Source organism: Triticum aestivum, chromosome 2A (genome assembly GCF_018294505.1).
Source record: "Triticum aestivum cultivar Chinese Spring chromosome 2A, IWGSC CS RefSeq v2.1, whole genome shotgun sequence".
NCBI lineage: Eukaryota > Viridiplantae > Streptophyta > Magnoliopsida > Poales > Poaceae > Triticum > Triticum aestivum.
This window is the reverse complement of record NC_057797.1, coordinates 18,514,774-18,528,451: the sequence shown is the minus strand read 5'-3', so window position 1 is coordinate 18,528,451 and position 13,678 is coordinate 18,514,774. Positions and strand designations below refer to the sequence as shown.

Here is a 13,678-nt window from a genome sequence, read left to right as displayed (position 1 = left end):
GCGGCTTGGGTGGTGATGGACGACCGCGGGCAATGCCGGTGGCCGGCCAGTGCTGGCGAGCTGCACGGGGTACCTTTATATGCTTGCGTTTAGATTGAAGGTTTAGACTACGTAGATTCGGAGGAAACCAACAAGACGCATAGGAAATCTAATAATGACGCAGAGCCGCTTAATCAAACGTACACGCGGCGACCGGCCGAAACTGGGCCGGTCGACCGGCGCCTAGCGTTGGCCTTCAAAATTTCTCCTGATGTCTCCGTCCAGCCTCCTCCAAGTTGCAGACGTTACTCGCACATATTACCTGTAACAAGTACGGGAGAAAATATGATGTGTTTTCAAATTTAGCGAATCAAATATGTGAAAACATCTCATCAAGATCTTTTCTGTGTAGCACAAATGCCCATGTGTTGTAATGGAAGACAAAAAAACCCACTTCGCTAACCCAATGGCTCAAGACCCCCTCCTACACCTCCTCCATTACCCATCACCAGACATGATGACATTAACAAACTCCTTGAAATTCTCCATGCTCCCACACAAGAAACAACATAAATATTAGGAGCGTTTACAAAGGCCGTCCATCTCTGGCTAATATAATGGAGAAAACTGTGGAGTTTGTGTCACACACAGCAGGAACTCCAAGTTTGACTGCTTGTACTTTGGTGATGGGAGATAGCGGGTCGAGCAAAAAAATAAAAGAAAAAACTTGTTTTCTTCTCAGAAATATGTAGCACATGTCCAACAAAAAAATGAACACTTTTTATTGTGATTTAGACATAGTTTTTTTTTCGTGTGTTATACATAATATTTTGCTCTTGAGTTAAACAGTTCTGACACGCCAAATATTAGTATCACCGTGTCTTAGTTGATGACGTCAACAATTCAGATATAAAGTAGTTGATGAGCGAACCAACGTGTGGTTGGATAGTTAATTAGGACACTGGTATCCCCAGCCCATCAGGGTATAAGTCGTGGTGTTCGCATTTTTCTGGATTTATTTCAGGATATCCGACGATACGCGTTTGATGGGAGGAGACGTTCCCGTCCAGTACGAGGTGCTTGTGGTGACTTCGTCAATCTCAAGATGATATGCCGGCTCAGTCTCTCAAATGTGCTCATAGAAGTAGGGTGTACATGTCTGCTCATAGGGGTGAGTGTACACGCGTATATATGAACGCATGCGTCTGTACTGTTTTCTAAAAAAATAGTTCACCTGTGGCACGTGCACCTAAACAAAACACCTAGCAATTACAAAAGAAGTGGTTCAACAAATTCAGACACAATGAAGAAATTCATCGGTAACGGAATAAGCATCAGACCATGTAGAAAAACGATGATATTTTTGGGGCATAATTACCAATTGTCTCGCTATATGAGGCGAAGTAAGTATCGATGTATATTCATTTAAAATGGTATTAAAATTTTCTTTTTGAATATCTTATTTTCCTTCAACAAACTTATATTCTACTTAGATTGTAATCACATTATAATTTACTTTAACTTTAATCTTATGTTCAGTTTTACTGGTTAAATTTATGTTTAAAACTCTATAACTTTAATTTTAAATAAATAAAATATATTTAATACTTTATTTCTTGCTTATTATTTTGCAGTTCACATAGAAATTAAATTGTATTCTTTATCCATCTAATTAATAGAATATGTGTAATATGATTATCAGGAATTTAATGCACTGTATTCTCTATCCATGTAATTAATAAAATATCATTAATATTATTGTTGGGAATTCTAATGCACGGACGTGTCTACTCATGGCTTCCAGCATGATGGTTGCGTCACACTGTCTGATCTATGAGATGATCCGGTTGCATGGTACTATCATGTCTGTCATGAATGATGTTATGTAAGTCATGCGTTAGAGCATCCCAACACTGTGAGGCATATGATAGCAGTAGCGGAGCCAAGATTGGCCCATGACCCAGGCCAACAGCCTATTTTTTATTTACTTATGGTAGCTCTAGAGATGAAGTACATCTGAAGGAAAGAAAAGCAATGGTGCCACAAGCAAAGAGGGCAACCAATAAACTCACACCTAAAGCTTGCTTGCAAACTATTTATGTAATCATTCAGCTAAGAGCAAGTATAATAAGCTGATGTAAGAGGGCTATAAAGATTTAAAAATTCTGTTTTTAATGAGTTGGAAGAGAGAGAAGAGGAGAGAAAAGAGAAACAGATTGTAGATTTACGACCGGCTCTGCACGTGCTTCAAGAAGCTTTGTGAGAATGAAAGGTGGGCCTTATATTAATAAAGTAGTACTTCTATATAGTTAACTACTATAAGTGTTGGCTATTACGCTGCGTATAGACGACATGACAACATGCTATCTGTAGCAACCTATTATTAACCCTGCTCTAATTTCTCCCCGCTGAATCCAATCATTGGCTCACACCTCACCCCGATACTCTCCACACTCTGTAATCTTGTCTCCAACTCATGATGGCTCGTTGATGCCATCGATTGCATCATCGATTACATCATTTGTGTATTAAGTCTTTGTGTGGATGAATTGCTCTATGATTGATTGGCTGAGCCCAATGTGTCATTTCATATACGCACATGTATGTATGCTTTGTTCAACATCGAATCCTAGCTGATTAAGACCGATCGCTTAATCAATAGAAGAGTGCGGAGGGTGCAAATGATTAGACTTTTAAGCTAGAAAAGATTTCATCCGCTAAAAAGCTACAAAAGATTTTAAATTTATGAAAACCAATATTTTAATGCCGTGACGTCGCTCTATTAGCTTTTTGTTTTGTGCACATAGCCATTATAATTTCTTTCCTACATGCACCTAACTGCTTTGTTCTTTCCTTTTCTTTCCTTTTGGCATGTTTTTGTTAGGGCATGTACAATGCATAGCCTCAAGGTGATGCCTCACATGCCATGTAGGATCGGATATGACGTAAAGTAGGTTCGGATAGGGAAGTAGGATCCTCTTCAGGAGGCGGGTGCTTGAAGAGAAAAAGTGTGGTCCGGTGACAAAAGCTAAAAAGGTTGGAGTGAAAAGTAGAGATGCATGTGTACTAGAGTCTTTATTTACTATTTCTTAATGAGGCCCACTAGTGGTAGCTTGCATTGGGGAGAAAAAATAAATGTAGGTGCCTCAAATTACTTTTTGTCATGAGGCATATGTATCCATATGCCACCATTGTACATGCCCTTATTGCCCAACGGACTTTATTTTTGATGCCCTATTGAACTTGATGTATGGATGTGTTTTTTTTTTGACAGAAAGACTGTAAGAGAACCCCCTACAGTATAATTGGTGCAACAACCCCAAATTGCAAGTACCATGCCTTGACCCTGGGTAGGTGGGAAGGCATCAGCCCCTTCCCACCACTAGGCTATGCCTTAGTCTGCATATATGGATGTGTTGGTTGCTTTATTTATAAAACACGGTGAAAGACTTTTTTGACTGTAGCCACTCTCATGTTTTTCACGGAAAACCGATCACATCGTTGTGTTGTCTTTATATCCCTCTCGGGTGTGAACTGAGCCTAACCCATATGGTTAGGTTCTTTATGCTGGAACCAATTTACCAGAGTTCAAGTTCTTTCACTGGTGCTTGCATTATTTATACCAACTTTTGCGATGATGTTCATTTAATGGAAGAAAGTGTTCTCTTTGACTTTGTTTATAAGGATGAGCGTATGTGTGTATGTACTTCCTCTCCGTTTTTATTTAGCCACGTATTAGCTTTAACTTTGATAAAGTTTATAGAAAATGTTAAACATATAGTACAATAACAAATCAATATCACTAGATTTATTATTGAGTGTACTTTCACATCATATAGATTTGTTATGATGAATATTTACATCGTTTTCGATAAACTTGATCAAACTTTATAAAATTTGACTTTAATCAATTTTAATATGCAAAGTAAATAAAAACGAAGGGAATACCTGCTAATAAGCTTATTTATATCGCCCAACCCATGGTCATACAACAAACACGGTCGAGCGCAAAATAACAGTTTGGCTACTCAGCTCCTGGCTCCGGCGATCCAAATGGAAGGCGGCGGAGTCGAGATCGTATCTCGGCGTATGGTCAAGCCAGATTATCAAACGAGCTCCCTGCCGCGGGAGCCTGAAACCATCCACCTGACGCCATGGGACCTGCGGCGGGTCACGGTGGACTACATCCAGAAGGGAGTCGTCCTGCCCAAACCTCAGGCCGGCGCGCACGCCGTCGAACACCTCGCGTCGTCCTTCGCACGCGCCGTGGGCCGCTTCTACCCCCTCGCCGGCCGCTTCACCGTCGCAACGGCGGCCACCGCCGACGATGGGCCGTCGTCACTTCAACCGAGCCTGACAATCTCGCTCCTCTGCAGCGATGATGGCGCCGAGTTCGTCCACGCCGTGGCGCCCGGGGTGACTGTCGCCGACATCACCGGTCCGCTTCACGTCATCCCACGGGTGGTGTGGTCCTTCTTCCCTCTCAGCGGGATGCTCGGCGAGGACGCCGTCGTGGACCCTAGCCGGCCGCTCCTGGCCGCGCAGGTCACGGAGCTCGCCGATGGCCTCGTAGTCGCCATGTCGCTGAACCACGGCGCCGCCGACGGGACCACGTTCTGGGATCTGTTCAACGCATGGTCAGATATCAGCCGGAGCGGCGGCGCTGCCAACGGAGACATCTCCACGGTGCCCCCACCTCCTAACAGATGGTTCCTCGACGGCTGCACCGTGCCGATCCCTCTCCCCTTTGCCAGGGTAGAGGACATCGCCAGGCGGTTCGAGTACCCGCCGGTGCAGGAATGCTCGCTCCGTTTCTCGTCGGAGAGCGTGAAGAAGCTGAAGGCGAAAGCGAACGCCGAGATGGCCACCGGCACAGCCACCATCTCCTCCTTGCAAGCCGTGCTTGCACACCTATGGCGAGCAGTGTGCCGGGCCCGTGGGCTCGCGCCGGACCAGGAGACGACGTGCGCGCTCCCCGTCGGATGCCGGACACGCGTGAAGGGCATGCCGCAGGGTTATCTGGGCAACGCGGTGACGCGCGTCGCAGGCAGGTCCACCGTCGGCGAGATACTGGGCCACGGCCGTCTGGGCTGGGCGGCGTGGCTTCTGAACCAGGCCGTGGCTTCTGTCGACGAGGCGAGCGTGAAGGACGAGCTCGCGGCGTGGGCTGCTAACCCCAGCTTCAAGTACTTGTCCGAGTACGGCCGATTTCCTCCTGCGGCGATGGTGGTCACCGGCTCGCCGCGGTTCGACGTGTACGGCAACGACTTCGGGTGGGGCAGGCCGGTGGCCGTCCGGAGCGGCGCCGGGAACAAGGTGGACGGGATGGTCACGGTCTACGAGGGCGGCGGAGGGACAGGGAGCATGGAGCTGGAGGTGTGCCTCGCCCCTGATGCACTCGCCAGGCTCGTCGCCGACGAAGAGCTGATGGACGCGCTGGTAGGAGGGTTGACGTACTGATCCGCGGTGGTAGGTGCACGGTGCACCAGAGCGTCGAAGGAGTTTGGCACTGGTACATGCATCAGCCATTCACATACAGTGATGGAAGTCTACTGTATTGTTTTTCCTCAAAAAAAGTTTATGGAGAAGTGGACAATACTTATGTTTCAAAATTTCTGCACATGTCTACGTCAGACTCCTCCGGTTATATCGTTACTAGCGTAAGCCTGCCCGTTGCAACGGTAGAAAATATGATGTGTTTTCAAATTTAGTGAACAAATCTGCGAAAACATCTCATCAAGACCTTTTCCGTTTAGCACAAATGCCCAGTGTGTTGTAATGGGAGACAAAAAACCCCACTTCACTAACCCAATGGCTCAAGACCCCCTTCTCCACCTCCTCCATTACCATCAGTCCACAAACTCCTTGAAACCGTCCATGCTCCCACACAAGAAACAACATAAATATTAGGAGCGTTTACAAAGATCATCCATCTCTGGCTAATATAATGGAGAAAACTGTGGAGTTTGTGTCGCACACAGTAGGAACTCAAGTCTGACTGCTTGTAATTTGGTGATGGGCACTAGTAGGTCGAGGAGAAAAATAAAAGCGAAAATTTTGTTTTCTTCTTGGAAAAATATAGCACATCACCAACAAAAAATGAACACTTCTTTTATTATGATTTAGATATAGTTTTTTGTGCGTGTGTTATACGTAATATTTTGCTCTTGAGTTAAACAGTTCTAACACGCCAAATTTAGTATCACGGTATCTTAGCTTATTTGTTGACGTCAACAATTCAGATATAAAGTGTTTCTTGAGCGAACCAACCTGTATTTGGATGGTTAGGAGGATAATGGTATCCCAGCCTGCCAGGATTCAAGTCCTGGTGCTCGCATTTTCCTGAATTTATTTCAGAATATCCGGCGTTGCGCGTTCAGTGGGAGGAGACGTTCCCGTTGACTACGAGGTGCTTGTGCTGACTTTGTCGATCTTAAGAGGATACGCTGGCTCAGTCTCTCGAACGTGCTTATAGGAGTAGGGTGTGTGTGTTCATAAGGGTGAGTGTACGCGTGTATATATGAGCGCTTGCGTCTATACTGTGTCGTAAAAAAAGATATAAAATATTTCACCCATGGCACGTGCACCTAAACAAAAACCTATTAATTCTTCTACAAAAGAAGTGGTTCAACAAATTTAGATACAAAGAATAATTTCATTGGTAACAGTTTCCAATTATCTCGCTATATGAGGCGAAGTAACTATCGGTGTATATTCATTTAAAATGGTTAAAATTTTCTTTTTGAATATATTACTGTTCTTCAACAAACTTATATTCTACTTAGATTATAATTGCATTATAATTTAATTTATCTTTAATATCATATTCTGTTTTACTGGTTACATTTTATGTTCAAACCCTACAAGTTTAATTTTAAATAAATGAAATATATTTAATACTTTATTCTTGCTTTATTTTGCAGTTCACCTAGAAATTAAGTTGTATTTTTATCTATCTAATTAATAAAATATCCGTAATTTTATTATCGGGAATTCTAATGCACTCCTTGCATATCGCCTGGAGAGAGAAAGAGGACGAAACTGCTTTGTGGTTTACGAAGATCTTAAGGGCCTGTTTGGATCCCCTACAGCTTCTCAAAACTCCTCAAATTTAGCTTCTCGATGTAGCTTCCCACTTCACCTGGCGAATCCCATCCGTTCGGCACTGAGTGCAGCTTCTCCCCCTCGCCACCTTCGGCCAGCAACCCAATTGTGGAGACAGTTGGCCTTTTCAACGCCACTTTCGGCCCGCTGGAACCGGCCCTATTCAGGATACTGCTCCTGGCTCGTGCGAGGTGGCTCAGGCGTCAATGGCGTCGCTGCGTCGGGTTGGGCTTCTCCTTCTGGTGAGCTCGTTGCTCTTGGGTGGCGGCGAGAGAACTACCCCGAATGGACGGGATCTGGCGGGGATGGGCCTGGAACGGCTTGAGCTGCCACCGGATAGGAGCGGCGGCGGGCGACGAACTGGCGGGGGTGGTCGCGGTGGTCGTGCCGGCGGCTAGGGTTAGCACTGGAAAGAGGAACAGAGGAACTATCGAGAGAGAGAGAGAGAGAGAGAGAGAGAGAGAGAGAGAGAGAGATGCGTCAGGGACGAGCCTTGCGAATCGTTTTCCGACTTGGCGGTGGCATCCCCGTGTAATTATGCAGAACTCCTCGCATCTCCAATTTCATGAAGCTGGGCTTTAGCAGCTTCGGGATTTTGCACTAGAGAATCAGAATGCTTCGCAAAGCCCACTCCACGGAGCTGAGACGTTCGGCCCGGCTCTATGCGTGGAGTTGGAGAAGCTCGGAGTGGGAGGAGTTCCGAACAGGCCCTAACTTGCGCATGATCCCCCATATATATCCCGCACCCCCAAGCCACACATCACGATCGAGCGCAAGCTCACATATTCTCGCTGCTGGTCAGGCGATCAAAATGAAAGGTGGCGGTGTCCAGATCATGTCCGGGCGCATGGTCAAGCCGGAGTATGAGGCTAGCTGGCCACCTCGGGAACCTGAGACCGTGCACCTGATGCCATGGGACTTTTGGGAAACGTAGTAGAAAACAATAAATTTTGTCCTACGATCGTACCAGGAACACTATGAAGATGCATAAGAAGTCTAAATCAGATCATTACCAACTTTGAGTTGCAGCGAAAGAAGAGTTGGTGTAGATCATACTTGAAGTCTCTTGAACCGTTCACGAATGATCCCTCGTACCATGGACCGTTTGGATTTATCTGGACGGTTTCGTAACCTTCTAGACATCACCAAAAGTTCCTAGGACCTTCCCAGAACCTCCCAAAACATTTCTGGAAACATCTGAAACTCTTTCAGAATTCTCTCAAAACTATTTGTTATATTCCCGGAACTATTCCTAGAATATTCTCATAACTCTCACTCCACTAACACTCAAAAGATCGTGATTCCATTAAACTTGTGACCCTGTAGGTTCGGTAAAACATAGATATGAACAATATCCCTTTCGTTCAATGACCAATAGCGGAACCGTGGACATCCATATTGACCCCTATAAATACACGAATGATAGTCGAGCGAATCTTTGTTTATCATGTGCTTACTCCCTTTACTTTGCGATACTTTACAAAACCTAAGGTGAGATATATCGGTATCCTCTGAGTCATTCTCATGCTCACTATACCGGTCTCCTCGTTACCAATGTTGTTCTTTTTTCTCGTTGACATGTTCTGACATCCATGTGACCTAGTCACCTGTGTCTGGCCAGACAATGATGGATGTCGTCACACCGAGAGGGCCCTAAGAATATCTCTCCATCGTTGGAGGAATAAATCTCACTTTTTAGCTATCTAGTCTCTGTAAAACTTTTCGATGTACCTGTAAGTTATCTTTATGATCACCGTGTTACACATAACGTTTGAACAATCTCAAAGTTCATCGTATAGTAAGAAGTGACTATGATACTCTCATGGTCTAAGAAATTAAATCATATGTTAACTCACTCTGTTATAACGATTGACTTGTGACGATAATATCTCAAAGTATAACAAACAAATTGGGTCAACTCAATATGATTTTTCTTCCAACATCATATTCTTAAAGTTGTTTTGGGACCATCATTACACTTAACGATATCCCAAGATCCAAAAAACATGATCACATACAACAGTTGAGCTAGTCCTAGAGGCAAGACTATAAGCATATGAGTTTTCCATTGAATCACATATTACAAGATCATAGCAGTTATAGCATAGAATATAAACTTTTAATTATAAACATGAAAAAAATACAATATTATTGCCTCTAGGGCTTATTTCAACATGGACCTGCGGCAGATCACCATGGACTACATCCAGAAGGGCGTCGTCCTGCCTAAGCCTCCGGCTGGCGTGCACGCCGTCGAACACGCAGCGTCGTCCTTCGCGGGCCACGTGCGCTACTTCTTCAACAACAATGTCTTTAGGAAAAAAACTAAGCTCAAGCAACATCGTCGTCAGATCTAACCACTGAAGGCTAGATCATTGGCTTTCATCCTAAAGATCAAGTCTGCTTAAATTCAAGCAATGCCTTCAACAAGGTAAGGACACAAAAAATGTGACAATTACTAGATATAACAAATTAAGTTTCCACCTCGGGTTTTCAGCCAAGAGCTCGAGATTGGTACTTGAAAAGCACCACCAAATCAAAGTCAAAATGTGCTGTCGTCGCCACTTTTGATGATCTCAACGTCTACATGCGTAACACGGTCTTAACGTGACATGCCATGATAGTGAAGACCAACCTCAAACAAGCAGGCAACCGAGTGGCGACGAGAGTCGGTTGCCACGAAAGTGTGCGAGCAATGAAGGCACCATCGTACATCGTGACGGTGACCAAGGGAGGAAGGTCACCGCCCGCCAAAATCTCAGTTCAGAACGCTCCGACAATCACGCACTGTTCTCATGGTCCGCCGTCCTCGTCCATAGTTGTAGAACCAGTCATCAAACGGCTTGTCGCTGCCTTCTGTCTATGCCCCGTCACGACAATCACGCACACTAGTATGTATCCTAGCATGATTGGTCGGGTCTTGAACTGGAGACCTCGTGAGCCCGAAGTATTTCGGCACGCTTATCTACGCATCTCGTGTATTGTGCCGAGTGTTTTGCAATCTTTGAACTTCTAAAAAGGCATATAAATCTTCTAGAAAAACAGGTATCGTGCACTTCACTCGCTTGGTATTTCGTCACGTCTCTTCCTTCCTTTTTCAGTTCCCCGCAGCCGCAGCCCGCAGGCCAGAGGCCGCTTCGCTCGCTTGTCTTCTCCAGTCCTCCTTCCCACCCCTCGGCGATTCCTCGGCGATGGGCGGCGCCGCCAGGTGGATCCAGCGGCTGAGCGCGGCGAGGATCTCGACGGAGGCGCTGGAGCGGGGCCAGAGCCGCGTCATCGACGCCTCTCTCACCCTCATCCGCGAGCGCGCCAAGCTCAAGGTCCCCCTTCCCTTCCCTCCCCTCCTTTTCTTTCTCTCTCCCCACCCCTCCCCATCTCCCGGTTCACCGTGGCGTTGGATAAATTTTCCCGTGTATATTCCATTCCATTCCGCGCGATTCGAATTGCACGCGTGCCACTGACTGGCTGACTGACGAAATAGAAAAGGTTCCTTTTTTTGGGTGGAGAATCACTGACACAGATTCTGAATCAAGGTCTGTGTCAGTCCAGATCGAATCGACTCGTGTCCTTTACTTTTTCTTGAATCTTCTTTTATCATTATTTCGCATCAGCTGATGGGATTACAGGTTCCGCGTTTAGTACAGTAGTAGTACTAATTATCTAATCTACTGAAGAGTTACAGCCCCCTTGATACACTGCAATTTGGTCAGCTTACAGTAATGGTTCAGAAAGAAACAGGGGAGAACATTTTAGAGCAAACAGGGGAGAGCATTTGTACCATCTCTTCTGAAATGGGGGAAAGGCACACATTCATACAGTAGCAGACTTGATGTCCCACATCACAATTCTGTGAATTTATAAAAACACCTGGATTGGACTGAAACATTTTTAATTTTCAGCATTAAGAAATACAATCAGCTATCTTTTAGTAATAAACTGTTCTCCACAGTCGTTTTGCTACTCATGTGACGATCAAGTCTTTTGAGGACTAAGCCTAATTGTTTTATTGAGACTATAGCTAGGAGTAAGATATGGTCAAAGCTGGGTCATATGCACATGGCGTCAGTTAAGCCTTTTCTTAGCTGGAATCTAGCACCTTCATAGTTTAATCTGGTGTTCCTTCTTTGAGGCAGCTGGTCTATCATATAGAACTTCTGTACTAATACCACACCTGAAAAAAGGGAAAGGGAGTTGGGCAAAAGTTATATTCAAACAGTAACTTTCCCCTGCTTCTTTTAGGAAATGCTTGATTTGTTCAAATTTATCAGTAAAGTCCAAGGCTTGTTGATAGTTACAATAATCGTACATTACTACCAGGTGATCTAATAAGTGAAATGGGATAAGTTTGTGAGCAGGTTATGACTGCATGTTAGAATACAACACACTTATGAGTTATGAGAATTCTACTAGCCCTTGTTCCTGACTTTACTCATGCTTGGATGTAGGGAGAGTTGCTGCGTGCTATGGGTGGTGTGAAAGCTTCTGCGACCCTCTTAGGAGTACCCCTCGGGCACAACTCATCTTTCTTGCAGGGGCCTGCATTTGCTCCTCCTCGCATAAGGGAGGCCATTTGGTGTGGAAGCACCAACTCTAGCACAGAAGAAGGTAAACTTAATATTATCAAAATGCTAGTACCTTGTACACAAGAAACGCTTGTCAAAGAAACAATCATGAAGTTCTTGATATGCAGGCAAGGAATTAAATGATCCAAGAGTGCTAACTGATGTTGGTGATGTCCCCATACAAGAGATCCGTGACTGTGGTGTTGAAGATGACAGATTGATGCATGTAATCAGCGAGTCTGTCAAAACAGTGATGGACGAAGTAAGTTATATATTACCCCACTATGTTTGATTCAGAATATCCAAGACATTCTAGTACTGTATTTAGTATCTTATTTTAGAACCCGGTGAAGTTTGTGATAATTATTTTCATGAGCTAAGCCGGAGATTTGCTTGAACAAAGCTGAAAGCTACTGAATCAGAATAATTTTGGAAGATCTTCACATATTTAACAATGACACATCGTTGTATAGGATCCTCTTCGGCCGTTGTCTTAGGAGGCGATCACTCGATATCTTATCCAGTTGTTAGGGCTGTGTCTGAAAAGCTTGGCGGACCTGTTGACATTCTTCATCTTGACGCACATCCAGATATCTATGACTGTTTTGAAGGGAACACTTACTCACATGCTTCTTCATTTGCAAGAATAATGGAAGGAGGTTATGCGAGGCGACTTTTGCAGGTAACTCTGTTTTTTCATGTCTGAGTTCTGAATCCCAAATGAAACATGCTGTGTAACTTATTCGTTGAAAAACATGTTATCAGGATTTAACATCTATAAGTTGTATCAAGGTTGAAATAGTGGTTGTAAGGTGTTATAAAGATTTTACCGGCTGGGAGTTACTCTCCCTGGACTAACCTTTTAGTGCTCTGCAGTCAGTAGTGTGCAACTCTGCTTCTATCCTGCTTCTGCGTCTTCACCTTGATTTTGATGCATTTCAGGTTGGACTTAGATCAATTACCAAAGAAGGACGCGAGCAAGGGAAGAGATTTGGTGTGGAACAGTATGAGATGCGCACGTTCTCCAGGGATCGGGAGAAGCTTGAGAGTCTGGTAACTCGATCTAACATAAACTACATCATTTCATATTTGTCTTACTTTTTCAATTATTAATTTATCAGGAGGACAATTCATATTGATATTTCCTATGATCGCACTCTTCCTATTAATTTCATTTGGTATTATCTACCTCTTGTGGTATTCAAAATTCACAATAGACCATTCTGTGCTCATTTTAATTCAACACAATGTGCCGTGACCTTATGTTTTTCTTTCTTGTACTCCTTTGGTGGAATACTTTATCACCAAAATGATACGAATTTCTTGAACGATTGTCCTTCACTGCTTTTGGCAGAAACTTGGGGAAGGTGTGAAGGGGGTGTATGTCTCCGTCGACGTGGACTGCCTCGACCCTGCATTCGCTCCTGGCGTATCTCATATCGAGCCGGGAGGCCTGTCATTCCGTGACGTGCTCAACATCCTCCAGAACCTGCAAGGCGATGTTGTCGCCGGAGATGTGGTGGAGTTCAACCCGCAACGCGACACGGTCGACGGCATGACGGCTATGGTCGCCGCAAAGCTGGTCCGGGAGCTGAGCGCCAAGATCTCAAAATGAGCAGAGCCAGTCAGTAGAGAAGCAGCAAAGAGGATTTTCAGGCACAGTGGTCCTTGATCTTAGTTCCTGCCAATCATTCATTTGTGCCACGTTTTAGTCTGACAATCTTCTATAAATAAAAATCAGGCTGCAAAACGTCTTCGAATTTGGTATGTGCTATGCGGTATTTTTTGGTTCTCCTTTCACATGCATGCATCCAAGATTAAGCTCGTAGGTGCCTCGTAGTCGATGAGAACATCGTCTCTCGCACAAAGAATATGTCAAAAAGTCTGAAATAAATAAAAAAATCATAGTGTCACTAGTCTTGAGTGAATTGACTAGTATGGTATCTGCAAGACTTGAGATAGCTGTAGTTAAAGAGTGTATGTAACGAAAAGTAATGGAACTAGGAAACAAGAGGCCACAAGTAAACAATAAC

At 44.5% G+C, this 13,678-nt stretch overlaps 1 protein-coding gene and 1 pseudogene across 1 annotated transcript; both read left to right on the top strand.

The window, feature by feature from the left end:
* Positions 1-3,991: 3,991 nt before the first annotated feature.
* LOC123184337 (uncharacterized acetyltransferase At3g50280-like) lies at positions 3,992-5,567 on the top strand. Its single transcript, XM_044596483.1, has one exon. It carries the CDS (start codon positions 4,033-4,035, stop codon positions 5,437-5,439), a length of 1,407 nt encoding a protein of 468 aa, XP_044452418.1. The 5' UTR covers positions 3,992-4,032; the 3' UTR covers positions 5,440-5,567.
* A 4,567-nt stretch (positions 5,568-10,134) lies between these two features.
* On the top strand, positions 10,135-13,412 carry LOC123187054 (arginase 1, mitochondrial-like; annotated as a pseudogene).
* Positions 13,413-13,678: the final 266 nt, after the last annotated feature.